The 16,495-nt window shown below is 38.0% G+C and overlaps 1 protein-coding gene across 1 annotated transcript; it reads right to left on the minus strand.

Annotated features, from left to right (window-relative positions):
* Positions 1-1,672: 1,672 nt before the first annotated feature.
* LOC148839865 (matrilin-3-like) lies at positions 1,673-15,078 on the minus strand. The gene is made up of 6 exons (XM_088906493.1): positions 14,889-15,078; positions 11,985-12,131; positions 8,374-8,943; positions 6,850-6,972; positions 2,215-2,316; positions 1,673-1,728 (listed from the first exon to the last, which is right to left on the minus strand). Exons 1-6 carry the CDS (start codon positions 15,076-15,078, stop codon positions 1,673-1,675), a joined length of 1,188 nt encoding a protein of 395 aa, XP_088762619.1.
* Between the last annotated feature and the right edge of the window lie 1,417 nt (positions 15,079-16,495).

Here is a 16,495-nt window from a genome sequence, read left to right on the forward strand (position 1 = left end):
TACACCACTTGCCTAACATATCACTATTGGTCTCTAATAGAAAAAAACAATCTAGTTTGGTTGTTGTCTCTTATCTTTTTGTATTTATATGCACATAAATACTGCACGTAGTTACTTCTCTTATGATGGACAAAGAATCAATTTAATCAGATTTTAGTCTTCAATCTTCTGTCTCCATTCTTGTTTTTTCCATAACTGATATCAGTCTGATCATTGATTATAAGTGTACAGTGTGCTTGGGGCAATGTCTTCACGTTTAACTGTTTCCTTCACCTAACCTCTTAACTTCTAAGGAACTAAACACAGAGGTGTGAGGACTTTCTCTAGCATGAACACATTGGTCACATAGCCAGGCAGATTTGTATATTCTTTTTACCTTTAAGGTTTTAATATTGTGAATGAGTGTTGGGAAACTTGAAAAAATGGAGGATAAACAAGCACTGAAGATATGGTTCCATAGTATAACACAAATAGAACTAAACAGAAAGATATGTTATCCTAAAGTTGTTTTTAATTCTGAACTCCTCAGAGATAACTTTCATCCTCACAGTAGGGCATTAAGGTGATAATACTCTATAGTGTCCATTTCGTGATAGAAACGTCTTAATCCACTGGAGAGTTTACTGGACTATTGAAATGAACCTATTACAATGTAAGTGAAAATTTGCAACATGTTAAAACTAAGTTTTCTAAATAATGGTAGAATTTATTAGTTCTTTTCAAGAAACTCAAAAAATGTAATTGCATATTTGTCCTTTTAGAGCTTGGTATTATTAGCAGCAGTATCATCTAAATAAAAATATTAAATAAAATAATAACTAAAATAAAATATTTTTCTAAATTAAAATCATACAATTTATAAGCTGTAATTACAAATCTGTCTCTTTGAAGTTTGCGTAAATAATTAGGTATCATGAGAGCTTGATATCACGATTAATTCCACTTTACCATTTTCCATATCACAAAACAAAACATAGGAAATACCTGTGCTAGGATAAAAAACTATTCTGTGAAGTAATACATGACTGAATTTTGTTTAATTAATTTTGTTCTTAATCTATAAAAGTATACAAAATGACTTTTTCTACTTATAATCATTTATTGTCCCATATACTGTACATTTTACTGATATCCAAAACAGAATACATTTTATTTAAAAGTACACCGCTGACACTCATTTTAAATAAAGACTAGTCCACTTGGAGATTACAGCACTGGTACTTTAATCCTTTTGTACAAATGAATAAAAACTACAGTGTCATAAATCCAGGTGGTGAAATGTACCTGTTAGTGATGCACTGACTTGAAAAAAAGTAGACCCGTCAGTAAATGTCAGGTACAACTGTGTAATTGAGGGGATGGGACTTCTGTACACCTTGAGTGTACACAGAGAATCAACATGGGGCTAGACTGTGACACTATGCAATGGAAGACATTAAAATAATATTTCAGTTGATAAAATTGGATGACACTATAAAAAAACATTTTAGTGAGTAGCACATACTTTACTGTAACACGTTCACAAAGTTAACAGAACATAACACAACACAGCAATAGGCTGACCACTAAAATATGAGGTGGTTAAACTTGACGGTGCAGACGGGGTGAGTTGAGTCAGCGATCTCCCCAGAGATCTCAGGAGAGCCTCAAAAACGTAACTCCTCTTCACAGCCTAGTAGCCACGCAGCTTGTATTCAAATTGCTGCATCTTTTTTGTGACTTCATCTAGTATAAAGCAGTCAAGGAAGTTTCATATAACAAGTTTTAAAACATGCATTCTTTTCAGGCAGGCTGTTTTTAAATGCTGGCTTTATATTTTTTAAAGTTGATTGAAATTACATGCAAAACTTAAATTCTTTTTTTTTGTACTGGTAGCAGATTTTATTGAGTATTGAGAACAGCATGTTTATCCACCGCCCTATGATACAGTGATATTAAACTGTCAATTCTCAAAATAGTTATAATACAGTTGATATCTAAGGAGCTGCTACATACTGTATGAAATACATGCCTTTCTCTGACCTTTCTTAATCTATCTTTGATATCACTCCACCAGATTGGTAATGAGATGTTACAACATTGTTGCATTAAAGATCTACCAAAAAGAAACTTACCGTGTGTGCAGAGCCGACACTTAAAAAGGATGTTATTTAAATACAGTATATAAACCCGATTCTTTACCTGGATCATCATAGTACAGAAACCAAAGGATATATCTGCTGGTCAGAGTCTGAATGGAAGATTGCACTGCGCTCTGGAATGCAAGCTGAGCCTCACATTTGCATGGGTCAGCTGTCACCGCTGCCTTTACTTCCTCTGAAATGGCAAAACATTCTCATTAACGTTGCAGAGACTTTGAAAGAGAGTTGACTACCCTCCCCTCCCAACATTCTCCATTGATCTGGTAATGTGAAACTCAATTAGTGCTGCAAGTGCACTGCTGTCCATGGATGGTGTCATTAACTCGGCTCATTAAAACATTACAGAACAATGGCAGAAATAAACTTGAGTGCAAAGAGAAAAGCAAATGAAATTGCAATGAAAACAGTGTTGTGATCAGCTTAATTTGTCTGAACTATATGAGGGTGAATAAAGGTCATCATTTGATTGTAGCTTGTATAAGTTCTATGTATTTCCAGAAGGTTAATAGGCATTATGATTTACCATTCAAAAGCATAATACAACAAAAAGATTTCACTGGAGTACATTGCATATAGTATAAGTATTCATATATTATCTATCAATCCATTTTCTGCTTCATCCAATTTAGGGTCATGGGGAGCCGGAACCAGGACCAATTTTCCCAAAAGTCAATTAACCGACTGTACCAGCATGTCTAGACTGTGGGAGGAAACCCAAACAAACATGGGGAAAACATACAAACTGCACACAGATAGCACCCCAGGTACAGAATTGAACAAGGGCTCCAGTAAGGCAGTCAAATGTATATCCTTGTGTGTTTATATCTTCTTGTGCTTCATGCCATCACATCAGCAAAGCAAGACCACAAAACAAATGTTTTTCCATTTCCAGTCTTTATTTTTAAGGTCAGTGAAGTTCTGCACCAAAGAATCACAGCTATCCAGCCGTATCCCTCCCGCTCACAGTGGCAGAACTCTCCCTCTATTGCTTTGCACTATGGTGTTAAATCTATAGTGACAAGAGTGGCCTTTATGCAAATTTTTTAAATATCAGCATTTAAAGAACCTGTAATTGAATCTGGAATATGAGTTTTATGGATAAGGTGCTGGAGACAAGAAGTGTGGAGCTTGGTATTTCATAGAGTAAGAAGGCCTTAATTAGCATATTAAGGTCTGAACTATACTCATCATGTGCAATTAACCCTTAGGAAAACCTTTAGACATCACCATCTTCATACTTAAGACTACGTTCAGGATTGCAGAGTATAAAATAAAGAAAACTGACATTATTCATACTTAAATAACAATGGCGAAGGTACAACAAGGTAAAAATACATCAATAAGAGTTGAAGGATGTCGTGGAGAGCCGAGAGATCACAGGTGTCTAAACAGAGGAGTCTTGAGCTGAGTCCTGTTTTCTGAGAGTCGTTCAATCCACCGTGGAAGGTGGAGAAAGGAGAGGCCCTGGAGAGAGGCCCCAGGATGCCTGATGGAAGCGACAGAACAGAGAGGATGAGAGGGGCTGAGGAAGGGTGGATTTTGCTCATGTTGGTGAAGAAGGGACTGGTATGTGGCCAGAATAGGTTGTTGGCTGAGATAAAAGAAATGGAGATGTTCACAGAGGGAAATGAGACATTATGGAAGTAAAGGAGGTCAGACTTTGAGAAGTTAAGTTTACTTGTGGGATTCAGAGTGTCTGTGAATAAGTGACACAGGATGATAGTTCTCCTCGCAGTGTTTTTTCTGCAACAGAAAAAAATACATCTCAAAACCCACTACTTTCATTGCGATATGTACTTTCAAATGAAATTATTGCAAGAAAACTGGTCCTCAAAGATTTTATTATACTATTATGAAAACAGAAATTAAGAATTGTCTCTGTAATCTTAACACCATTATTTAAATCCAAGACTTGCTTAAGTTTGAAATAAAAAAAAAACATTACTAGAAGACATCAACAGACTGAGCCACTGGAACTCCAAATATAAGATTTTTGTTTTTTGGAAAACACTTGATTATTTGAGAACCATTACCTTGCTCTTTGACTTTCTTGGTGTAGTCACAGATGTGATCCCGGGTTTCTGGAATATTCTCTTCCTCCTTACATCATGGTGAAACTCTTCTCTGAAACATGCTGAAGAGTGAGCCCTCTCACAGAGCATTTGCCCATGCACTGTACTCAGCTGACTGCATTGTTGATGGCTTTTTAACTCTATTAATGTCCCATGGTGGTCTCCATGTTGATTGTGGTGGAGTATTGTGCCAGAGTGAGGAGAGTCCACAATGCAGTTAACCAGCTGCTACAGTACATGAGCTAAAATTTCCCAGGATCAGCTAAGTGTCAAGCACAACTGGATGCATTGACAACTCTCTCAATGGATTTGCAGGCTCTGGTACAGAACCTCTTTGATGTAACAATCAAGAAACATTGCCTGAATCGGTGTTCCATAATGCAAAATATTAAAGCTTTCCAACATTTCCATTTTATGTTTATGCTGTATCCTGCTTTCTTTGGTGTTCCATAAAATCTCCATCGTAAATGATGAGCTTTATAGGATGCAATTACTCTATTACAGGCATTTTGATTCACATTTGAATTTCTTATGATAAATGGCATTTTTTTGGCAATCACACCATTCATTGATGGCTTTGTTAAACTGAAGTTAAACTTTTTTTTTCTTACAAAAGATGCTGATCAAGGCCAGTTCAGACAGGTGGAGTTATTTAAGATGTCTTCAGAATAGGTATGCAATGAGATGAAGCCTTCTTAAAGGCCATCCATGCTCTCACAAATGGGATCCTACATTTTCTTTTCAGTTCTACACTACTCTGGGAATCCACAATGCTGTATTTTTCCACTCCTTATGGAGGAACACAAAATGTGACTCAGATGGTCCTTATCACAACCTAGAGCATTCTCCACCTAGAGGAATTCACATACTCCACTCAGATTGAAGATGCTTTTTCATTGTGTTGTCATGGACTTATCTTGTTCCTGAAGGGCTTCACACAGAGAACACTGTTACTATTAATGGTTCGCTTCTCCAGAGGGTAAGAAAGGCTCAGTATGAAGGTCTTGAAATTTAGGCACAGGGTTACTAAGTAAAAATGTTACTTTTGTGACATAGGAAAAAGGTGATTCCATGCTGTCATACCTGCAATAGTTGAAAAGCCCACAACTTCCCAGTTTATTCAGTAATGACTGCAGCTGGAGTGCAACATCAAGCAACCCAACAGAAACTCCACTTTTCTCCCTTACTGTGGTTTCAGTGACACACATTACACATACTGTAGGAAGCAATGATCCAGCCATTCATTCATTTTCTAACTGCTTTATCTAGTACAGGGTCATAGTAGATGCTAAAAGTTATCACAGAAATCAATAAGCTCAAAGGAAAGACACACCCAGGATGGGATGCCAGTTTATCACAGGGCAGACAGATACACACCAGGGACAAATTTCCCAGAAGCCATTTAACCTAGCACTATGTCTTTGCACTGTGGGAGGAAATCAGAGCACCAGGAGGAAGCCATTGCAAGCCACTGTTCCTGGAAAATGTCAATGATGCTGATCAACTATTTAGACCATCAAATCAGTGAAAGCTTTGATTCACAAAGAAAGGATAGTTTTCCTTCCTAGACCAAGACGGGAAGTTATTCTGCTTATTCAAATTAATTTGCCCATCCTGTCTCAGAGGGTCCAGTAGAAAACCTAGCACAGAACAGCATGTTGAGTTTAAACTCATTAAGGAACAGTTTAAGATTGCCTGTGAAATAAAACTCAATCATGAATTCTCCCTTTTATGTAACAGTCGGAACTCAATGTGAAATACTTAAGCATGTGTCTGCTAACCCATATGTGTACACAGCATTGGTAACACAGGATCGTCTTTGATATAATTTGGGGTTAATCTTTAAAATAGATTTAATAATTAAACAATAAAATAATTTAAGTGTAAAATAATGTCCATAGTTAAACTGTAAGTTAAATATTTCCTTAATACTGTATTCTACCAAAAGGAGGTCAAGTCGTACAGGAAGGCCGAGTAAAAGATCTGAGCAAATGAGTAAAGTCTCTGAACAGTCTGAGTAAAAGAGCAGACTCTGTGAAAATCAAACAGAGTGAATGTCTGGGAGGCTCCTGCAAGAAGCAAATCACAATTTACTTTTTTTCTTTAGGAATCTCATTGCCCATCTGGTTCCAGGGATTATACTAGGTTGGAAGAAAAATCACCCCCAATACAGAATGTATAATTATATTTTAAACACCTATAGAATTTCTATTCCTTCAAGTTAAAACTATATTTGTATGTACAGTACCTGCTCTATATATTTATGGATTCTTACACCCTTATTCAATTCTTTCCTAAAGGCATCTATTCTCAGGATTGTAATGATACAATCTGTATAATATTCCTGAGGTTCCCCAACATACAAAATACATTAATTCCTTCCTCAAAAGCCATTCAAAAACAGATGAAGTGAAAATACGTTCTTGAATAGCTTTCTCAGATTTGAGCATCAATTATATGGGATTGCATAGTAAGAGGACTATGCTTTTTTGATAAAACTCTCCTGAAAAACCTGCTTCACATATTTAGGTTCTGACTATTTGTATTTTTCTGATTTTTATCATTAAATCATGTTTTCTTTCCCCTAATTTCCCCTTCCCTGTAGTTCGGCCCTCCTCTCCCAGGTGAGCTCTTACTTGCACAAGTCTTCTTGTCCTCCTTCAAGAGGAACCCATCATGACACTTGCAGTAATAGGACGTTGCAGTGGTCACACATATATGTTCACAGCCATGGTTTCCAAGGGTACATGGGTCCACACCTGTAACGAGCATTTTTAGAAAGTTTTTTTTCCCCCCCAACTGATGTGTTAATGCAAAGCGTTTTGAAGCAAGCTAAATTAATTTCATATGCTTAACTTGATTTTTAATTGACTGAAGATGTTTCTCAGTCAATTAAGAATCTAATCCCATTTAGATACTGTATATCCATGTATTAAAATGATTGATCAATGAAATGCAGAGTCCTGTTACCACTGCTCTTAGTTATTTGATAAGGGAATGTGCATAATAAATCTGACCTTACATTTTACTTTTATGTTTGGAACAAAATCTATAAACCAACAAGGAAATAAATGTATCATGTTAGGGGGTATTTTGGCATGGAAATAGCTTCTACTATAGATATGTCAGTCAGCATCATAGTTTATTTTTTGAGAGTACTCTCAATGAGAAAATTCAGAAAGCATGCATATTTATTGTCTCCGCTATGCCACATTACCATAAAAAATAAAACCTCTGGGTAATTGTAATACACTATTCATGTTAATAAACAGTATTATAAATAAGGCTTTTTTGCCAGCAATTTTTTTTTTATACAGAAGTATTGGTGAGAGATGAAAAATGAATGAAATAATTAAGGGTAATATTCTAGTGTGAAATAATAAATAACATTTTCCATTGCTAATAAACTCATCATGCAGACATGTGTACTGTATGTGTTGGTACTGCAAGTAACATTGGATTCTGTGAAAGAAATCAGATGCATTGAAAATTACATTTAAAACCCCACATTTTTATGAATGTAAAAAAAACACAACAGCATCATATTGTATCAGACATGAGAAAGCTGCCTCCAAAACTGTTTCATTTAAATTCTTTGTATTGTACATCTGTTTAAGTTAAAATGACACAATATGTCCTCTAAAAACAAAAATATTTCATTACGAGCAGTGTTATGCCCAGGATGGCCAAGAATAGCAATAGAATACAGGTAGTATCTATTTTACCAGTTCCATCTTAAAGGTGTACTCATTTGAACCTTTTCAATAATAATAAATAATATCCTATCCATTTTCTAACTGCTTTGTCCAATACGCTGTTGCAGGGGAGCCAGAGCCTATCCTGGCAAGCAATGGGTGCACGGCAGGATACACTCTGGACAGAACGCCAGTCCATCACAGGGCACACACAGACACTCTCACCTAGGGCTAATTTTCCCAGATGCCAATTAACCTACCAGTATGCGTTTGAACTGTGAGGGGAAACCCACACAAACGGGAGAAGAACAAACTCCACAAAGATGGCACCCCAGGAGCTGGACCCAGGCCCCAGTGCTGCAAGGTAGGAATGCTAACCATGCCGACCAGTAATAATTGTTCCTCTGGTATAATCACAGTAAACTAATGAAGTAGTTCTGATAGAAGCAGTTGCAGTAGTCTTACCACACAGGGTCTCCCGGAATTTCGATGTGAGTTTTTCTATCACACCATATGTCTCCACGTAGAAAACATGGTCATCCAGGGGAGCGCTTGCCATCTGCTGGAGGGACTGCATGTCGGCCCTGTCCACCCCAACAGCATAGATCTCGATCCCGGCGCCCCTGGCCTGGGCCGACACCTCCTCCACCTTGTCCTGGGGCCGCCCATCCGTCACGATGATGGCGACCTTGGGGATGTTCTGGGAACGCATCCTAGCTCCCGCGGGCTCCGTGAACACCTGGGTCATGGCCATCTTGATAGCCAGGCCCGACATGGTGCCCGTGGACAGGGGCTCAATGCGTGACACCGCCTGCTTCATGTCCACCTTGTTGAAGTGGGTCTTGAGGAGGAACTCGATGTTCACGGTGCTGGCGTAGTTGACGACGGCCACTCTGGTGGCGTCCTGGCCAATGTCCAACGTGTCGACCATGTCCGACAAAAATATCTTGACCTTCTCGAATTCCCCTGGGCGCACACTACGGGAGCTGTCTATTATGAAGACCAGGTCCAAAGGCCGGCTTTTGCACTGTGTCCCTGGTGTTCACATAACACACAAAAAAAGAACAGCTTATGTGCATTTACTGTACCTTTTATTTTTTCCCCTGGTTAATTTCCTAAAAAAAAAAAAAATCTGTGCAATTCTCTTTTGAGGTCTCTGCTTAATTATTAATAATGATGACCAACTCTCACAGAGAAAGTCACACTGTGTGGTTCGGAAAGCTGCTCAGTGTGTCTAATCCCAGAGCTGCAGCTTTTAAAGGGACCTTTTCAATTAGCAAATAGTTCCAAGAACTCACTAATTGCTCCATGAATTTTCCTTTTGTTTTCATTTGCTGGCATTCAGACCTCAGGGTTTCATTTTACCTGATACTCCTGTGGACAGCCTGCTAAATCCAGTTTAACAGTGTTAAAATACACTGTGCTGCCTTGAAAAACATTGTTCCTAAAAGTAGAAAGAGGCTGGAAGAGTTTAGTAAAACCCTTTTTCCCCCTTAATGTTTAATTTGTTAATAACGATATGCACATAAGATGAAGATGGACACCTTCAAGAAGGTGGGAAGTATCTAGACAAAGATGATAGCATCAACTGTTTCAGAAAGTCTGGAATTTAGTCTTTGGCTATTTGATTTGCTTAAATTTCTACAACTCTGAAAACTAGTTTATCATTTCATTCTTGTATTATAAACTAGGACATGTTTTACGTTTACTGAAGTATGTGCTAATATAACAATATGCATAACACAGGTTAATAATACTTAAAGAATACATAAGACTGCAGGTCCACCTCTACTCCTGTCTCAAATCTGACAAATGATCATGTCTGAAATTTAAAGGGAAATGAGATGAAGAAAATGGCACTTGAAAGGCAACTATCAATCTGAGCAGGGCTTATACCACATTATACCAGCATCGCAGTGTCTTGGTGTCCCGTTTTACTTGCATCAGCTGTAGCTCTTGTTTTACACAAGTAAATGAACTGAAACGTATTCATTAACTCGTCAGTAAATTGCTACTTAAGAAAAATGTACTGTGATGAGTTACTGATCAATAAAAAAGGGCATTTATTACATCTATATAATAGTCAACATGCTCTTTCTCCCTTTACACAGTCAATTCAAAAGCTGTAACATTGCCCTTCTTTCAAACTCAAGATGCATCATGTATGTACTTTGCAATACTTTGAAAATCAGTCGATAGGTAATGATGCACGTGGGTTATTAATCAACCCGTCATTATAGTGCATTATTGTATTAGTAGATCAAGAAAAGAACACTTCTCACTTTAAAATATGCATTACCCCATTCTACGGATTGAAAAACAGGTGCAGATTTTCAGGCTTTTGACCAGCGCTACCACCGTGAACATCACCTTACGTGACAGCCTGGCCTCTTACTGTATGTTCCAGAGTCACAGTATTAAACAAATGGATGGCATTACAATGACATTGCCTATCCACTCTTGTGCCTTGTCGTTCCAAAGCTTGTCAGACGTGTAGTTCTGCTCTTGCTGGGATTTAACTTGGCAGTTCACAGACACCTCTAGCGTCAGGGCTTATACAGCACCACTTCCCAACAGTGAACTCCACTATATCAGGAGGCCAGGTCTCTTGTCATGGGAGAATTCAATATTACTTCAATTTCCTCAGGTAAACAGCTGAACAATGTTACGGACCTGTTTAGAAGAATCATTTCAAGTTAGCTTTTATAGTGAACACCTGCTCATTTCCTGCGCATGGGCATTGAGCACCAGTTTTCACCTCCACATACAGTAGGCATAATGCTGAGCATACAGAGGTCTTTCAACTTAATGGCATCTTAAATCCTGTCCTGTTTCACAATGATCTGGTGAACACGGACTATATGGTCACCCTCTATGATGCCTAGCAGGTTTTCTGGCCACACCTTTGTTTTTTCCTGGAGTCTTCAACAGTCTTGCTGATGATTATCAGTCCCTTTAACTTTAAGAATGGGCACCAATTGTTTGAAATCTCCGAATGCATCAGATATAGCAAACACATGGGGCTAGTAATCTTCACACACCATGAACTGTGGGCACGGGGGAAAACGGAGAAGACACAAAGGGACTGAAGGGAGAGGTTGTGGCTACATTAGAGACACCATGCAGTTTGCATACAGAACACTGTAACACTTCAGGGCACACAAACGCACATGGTTTTTGACTCTCTCTCCATTTTGAAAGATGATAGCAGCTCCATTGAAAATATCCGGGGACACACACACACACACACACACCTGATGTACTTTCTCCACCTTGGGAGAAAAATCAGGTTTTCCCTCAGTGGCAAAATTTTAATTCTTTTCTACTCATCTATTCCCGTTTGTATATTATTTTTGGACTTACAGTTTGTTTAGGTACCAGGTCTTTCATGTCAGGATGAATGTCCATACTTGTATATGACTGCTTCTCACATTTCCTTGTACCATGTTGATATCGTGGCTGAACCGTTTCATTTTAGAAACGGTTATTAATTAGGTTTCATTTGTGTTCAGCTTGAATTTAAAAACAAGTTAAATTGCAGTATAATTTTGCAAACCTGTAGTGTTACACAGTTCAAAATTTGGTATATCAATCAAGAAAATAAAGATTGAGGCAAGGCTGGAAAAAAAAGGTTTATAACAAGATTTGTTACTTTGATTTAACTTATGCAGAAGGACTGTCATTTCACACATTCAAAGTGAGGAAGGATGTATCACAATATTCTTAAAATCATAACACTGTTAATATGACTTTCAGTAATAAATTGTGAAAAAATGGCAATGTTCAGACGAATGCCAAGTTAGGAAAAGGAAAATTAAAAAGTGAGGAAGGGAAAGTCTTCATTCAGTAGAAGGAAAAAAAAAATATTCCAGACTTTATTTAGCAGTTCAGTCCTTTCCACAGATGCCTGGGATTAGTATTAACCCTATTCTGCTTTTTCCACTTGTACAGAAAACAAAGCAGCAGTGAAAAGAGGGTGTGAAAACACAGGGGGTAGACCGAGGCTCCGGACGCCAGCGGCTCATGCAAGCAAAGCCCATGCGGTTCATAAAGCGCTTTGTTTGGGAGTGTTCTACCTGTGTCAGCACGGATGGAGCTGTGGCCATTGTGGGTACTGACCGGCTGCTCTGGTCGGGCGGTGGGCCTGGGGTAAGTGACCGGTGGCGCTATCCTCGGTGGCAGGTGATAGCAATAGCCATGAAACCTGTAATTACTGCCATGTACTTGGGCCACCAGAGGGGAGAAGCAGAGTATTGGTTAGTAGGCTGATACCTGAATGGGAATGATCATTTGAGAAATTGTTCCCTTATTAGTAGAAGCATAAATGAGCTTTGCTGCATTAACACGGGTAATGTCAAAGCATTTAAACCTGAAACCCTTTTCTCCATATACACAGTATGGGACTGATTTATCCTGTGGCCCACATACACTTAACTTTGTGAAAACCGTGATACATTTGTCTTAAGCATAATTTTTTTATGTTGTACATGTCCTGTTTTGTACAGTATATCAGTTTATCACTAGTCAAGTGCAGCTTTAGTACTACAGTATCTATATACACCTTTAATTTTATTAGATGCTTTAACCCAGGGTGAAAATGTTGAATGTTTTATTTTCCTGTCAAATTGCTTAGCTAAACAAGTTTCTAAACAGTTACCTCCTTGCATCCCTTTTGAATTCAATACAGTACATTTAGAAGACAATGAATCAAGGCTGGGTGTTGCATTCTTTGGAAATTGACCCTATCCTAGCTTGTTTAACTCAGAATACAAGAAATGTTTATGTACGAAGAAGAGTGCAAAGCAATATAAAAATATTTCCTTTGTTTAAATATAGCAAGTAAAAATTAGAAGAACACCTGCACCTTTGTCAATCTCTAGATTAGCAACAACTTTGGAGCTCACCATATTTGTAACCAAGATTTGAGGCCAAACTGGAAGTAAATATTTGTTCTTTGAAAACTACATATTTCTTCTATGCAACAAGAAGAGCCAAGTAAACAGCAAGTAACACTTAAATTTAATCACAATTAGTAATTGGGAAGCCCTTATTTCCCCATTTCATTTCTATAAATTCTCATGCAACCACATTTTTAGATATTCAAATTCAACACTTGCTTTATTTGGTAATGCAGACTTTTCTTTCAGGAATTGTTCACCCTTCCCATGAACACAAAACAAATGAAAATGTGGTTGACTGTTGAAAGACTCTGGTGAATTCCATGTTCTAATCTGAGAATGTTCCATATTTGAGGAAAATTTTATACTGTAGGTCCACTTTGTTAAACTGATGGACAAGGCCAAATATCAGATTGTAGAGTGTACAGGAATTTTTGAGCTCACAACATGTAAAAAAAAGAAGCTCACTGCACACAGCAGGTACTGTAGATAGACATTTGGCTACCATAATGCACTAGCAGCAGATCAAATAGACAGTGAGAAATTGCTTTCTCAGCTCAAGGAAGTGAGTTTCCAAAAGGCCAGATTGCACAAACTTAGGTCTTAATTTTGCCAGGACTCAAAAGTTAAAACACCTATTCTTACAAACAGACATGGGATCCTTTATGACCAAACAGTCAGGATCTCAATTTAATGTTACTCTGAAGGACAGCAGCCCCTACAGCACAGTGTGCAGGGTCACTTTAACCGGAGCATTGCATAGGAAATCCTGGCAGAGGGGCTGGTCCACCAACACCAATTCTCCTTAAATTTCCCAACCCATGACTCACCAGGCAACGTCCTGTAGTAATGTTTTTATGACAGTGATGCAATGCTTCCAGAGTATCATGAAGCAGTTGCCATCCCATGCTCCTGGTGAAATTTGTTTGGGGGTTACACCTAGGTATATTTAAACTAGTGGAGGTGCTTCAGACCAAGCACATGGTAGCCGCATTGTCAACAATTGCAAGCGTTACAATACGAGTTATCACACTCCCACAGCGAGTACGCTCCGTGAGACCATGGGCGCTTTTCTTGACAGGGAAACGTGGAGGGCTGCAAAAAGACAAGTGTACTTCGCAAAGGTGAATTGTGTAAGCGTGTCAAAGAAAATCAGTTTGCTTTGTTGGACAGCGTCTTTGGCTGCAATGCAGGGCGGCACTTTCCGATCACGATTTAAACTTCAAATAGGCCAATAATTTAGTAGTTCAAGTAGGTAGCTGCGTCAGCTTGCGTAGGCTGCAAACGAACAGGTAACGTGTTTATTCCATGCTGAAAATAAAGAAAACAACGTTTCGGCTGTGAAGCCTTCTTCAGGTAAGTGTTTAGTTTGGTTTAAAATGATCCAGATGGAAGCTTAAAGGAGATTAAGCATCTCCTACAAAAATAACTAGATTTTTAGAACAAAGCCGAATTTCATAGAAGCCTTTAGGTCATCCTCCTAAGGGCTCAAAATTATTGATAAAACAAACCGTAAACCCACACCTGGGAGCATAATACGTTTCAACACTGTGTAACTAAATGGAGCCAAGTAAATCAGGGGTGTGTGTGTCGGATTTGCGCTGTGAACGCGTTTAGATTTAACCCAGCATTTTCTAAACGGAATAAAAGTGGAATGGTGAATTGATGGGTTTCAAAAGAGACGGGCAACGGGTGGTCTTAAAAAAATCCTTTGGCGTTTTACTTTGAACTCAAACAAATGGGACACTGGTATCGAAATGAATACAATAGTTTAATCCTCGTTTTGCTTTATTTTGGACAGATAAATGTATTAAATGTATGTACATTAGGTTTATGTTAGTTATACTGGCCATCTGTGCTTCTACGTGTATAGAAAAATGTCTACAGATTAGTTTAACTCCTAAAGTTTGAAGTGGTGGGTGAGAATAACTGCTGTCAAATGCGCTATAAAAATGTGTTTATAAAATACAGTAAAGTGTTTCCTGAAATTTACCATAGAAGATTCTTACTCAGAATATGGGTAAATTAAAAGGCTGTTAAAGAACTCTACAAGTCGCCGCGAAACGCAGATCATCAACCTACCTGCGATATTGACTGTATTCTGAGCTCCCTGGATGTTGTGGGGAAAAGGTTTTCTAAAACCAGGTCTGTCCGCAAACCTCAAGGGTGAAATCCTCTGCGGTTCGTACCCGTAAAACCCGTAATTGGTCCCGTGCACCTGAAACGCCAGCACCGAGATGCAGCAGACAAGCCCGCGGAAGAAAGGTTTCATTGTTCGGGCTCCCCTCTTCTCACTCCTCTTACAACTTCTTGCGCCTTCTTCACAACTGTCTGAAAGATTTCTAATGAGTGGGAACCAGAGGACACATTTAAAGACCACGGACCCGAACACGTGTAAGGTGTCCAGCCAATCCAAGACAGAAGTAATTAAAAATCAAGTATCAGCTCTACGCGTACTAGGGAAACGATGCTTACATTTCAGTGTTTTTTTTTTAATTTATAAGAATAAAGTCTTTTTAAACATTTATCATTTGCATTTACACTGCATTTCTAATGTGTTTTCTAGGAAAATCAATGGTTATAGGATAATATACAGTATATAAACTTGCAGGGATTCTGATTTTAATGTTAATGATTTCAATAACTACAATTTCCCATTCAACATACAGACTGGTCACGCTTCAGAAGGCTGTTTAAATTGAGCGTTTTCATACATTTTCTGTTAATCATTGAGGAGCTCAAAAGTGGTTCTACAGACTGAATCGTCTATCGACTGAATTATTATTTTGCATTGAAGAAAATATTGAAGTAAAGAAACGGTTCCTGTAGGTCTTCTGGGTGCCTGGTGAATTTACTGTAGATAGGTCTGTAGATACTGTATGTTGACTCACAAGAATTTTAACTGTCATTTGTAACAATTAAAAAAAATCTAAAAATAGAACATTTTAAACCAATTAAGAATACGTCAAATAAGTACAGTACTCCATTTTTGAAGAACCTGTCGGTATTATGGCCTTCCATTACTTTACATCCAAGTTTTATTGTATGACTTTTACGCAATGTTTTCCACCTTTGTACACTAGATGGCACTCCAAACAACAATTTTTAAAACCTGATATTTCGCAATTATCTGAGCTTGTTCGAAAGTCGTTGTGTTCCATTGTCCGAATAGTTTCCCATGAGCAACAAAACCCTGGACGAATTGTCATGGGAAAAAAATGTCTTTGGACACAATAAAAAATAGTTTTGCATTTTTGGATTTCAGCTCAATTTAAAAAAACATTAATTAATTTAACAAGGGATCCCTCCGGTCATATTTTCAGTTTCTCTACAGATTTGTTCCCTGCCTTATTTTGGAATAAGGTGTGTGGTTTGAACCGCAGTAGAAGTGAAAATGACAATTCGTTTTTTTAGGAACGGAGGTCTTTACAAGACAGTAAAATACTTTTTTCGGGGACAACATTTTCTTTGGAAACATTTTCTTTGTGATACCAGTACCTAATAACAAAGCAACATATTTGCTTAATAAAGCTTAAGTTAGTTCAGATAAAGATGACTAGGTTTAAGAATTGTAGACTCGCGAGGCAATGTAAAAATGTTTCGCTTACAGCGAATAGTAAAAAAAAGTTTAAAGATAGGAAAAATCTTTTCCAGATTTGGGCAAATGACTGGAACAAATTAAATACCAA

This window comes from Atractosteus spatula, chromosome 2 (genome assembly GCF_055471065.1).
Source record: "Atractosteus spatula isolate fAtrSpa1 chromosome 2, fAtrSpa1.hap1, whole genome shotgun sequence".
Classification (NCBI taxonomy): Eukaryota; Metazoa; Chordata; class Actinopteri; order Semionotiformes; family Lepisosteidae; genus Atractosteus; species Atractosteus spatula.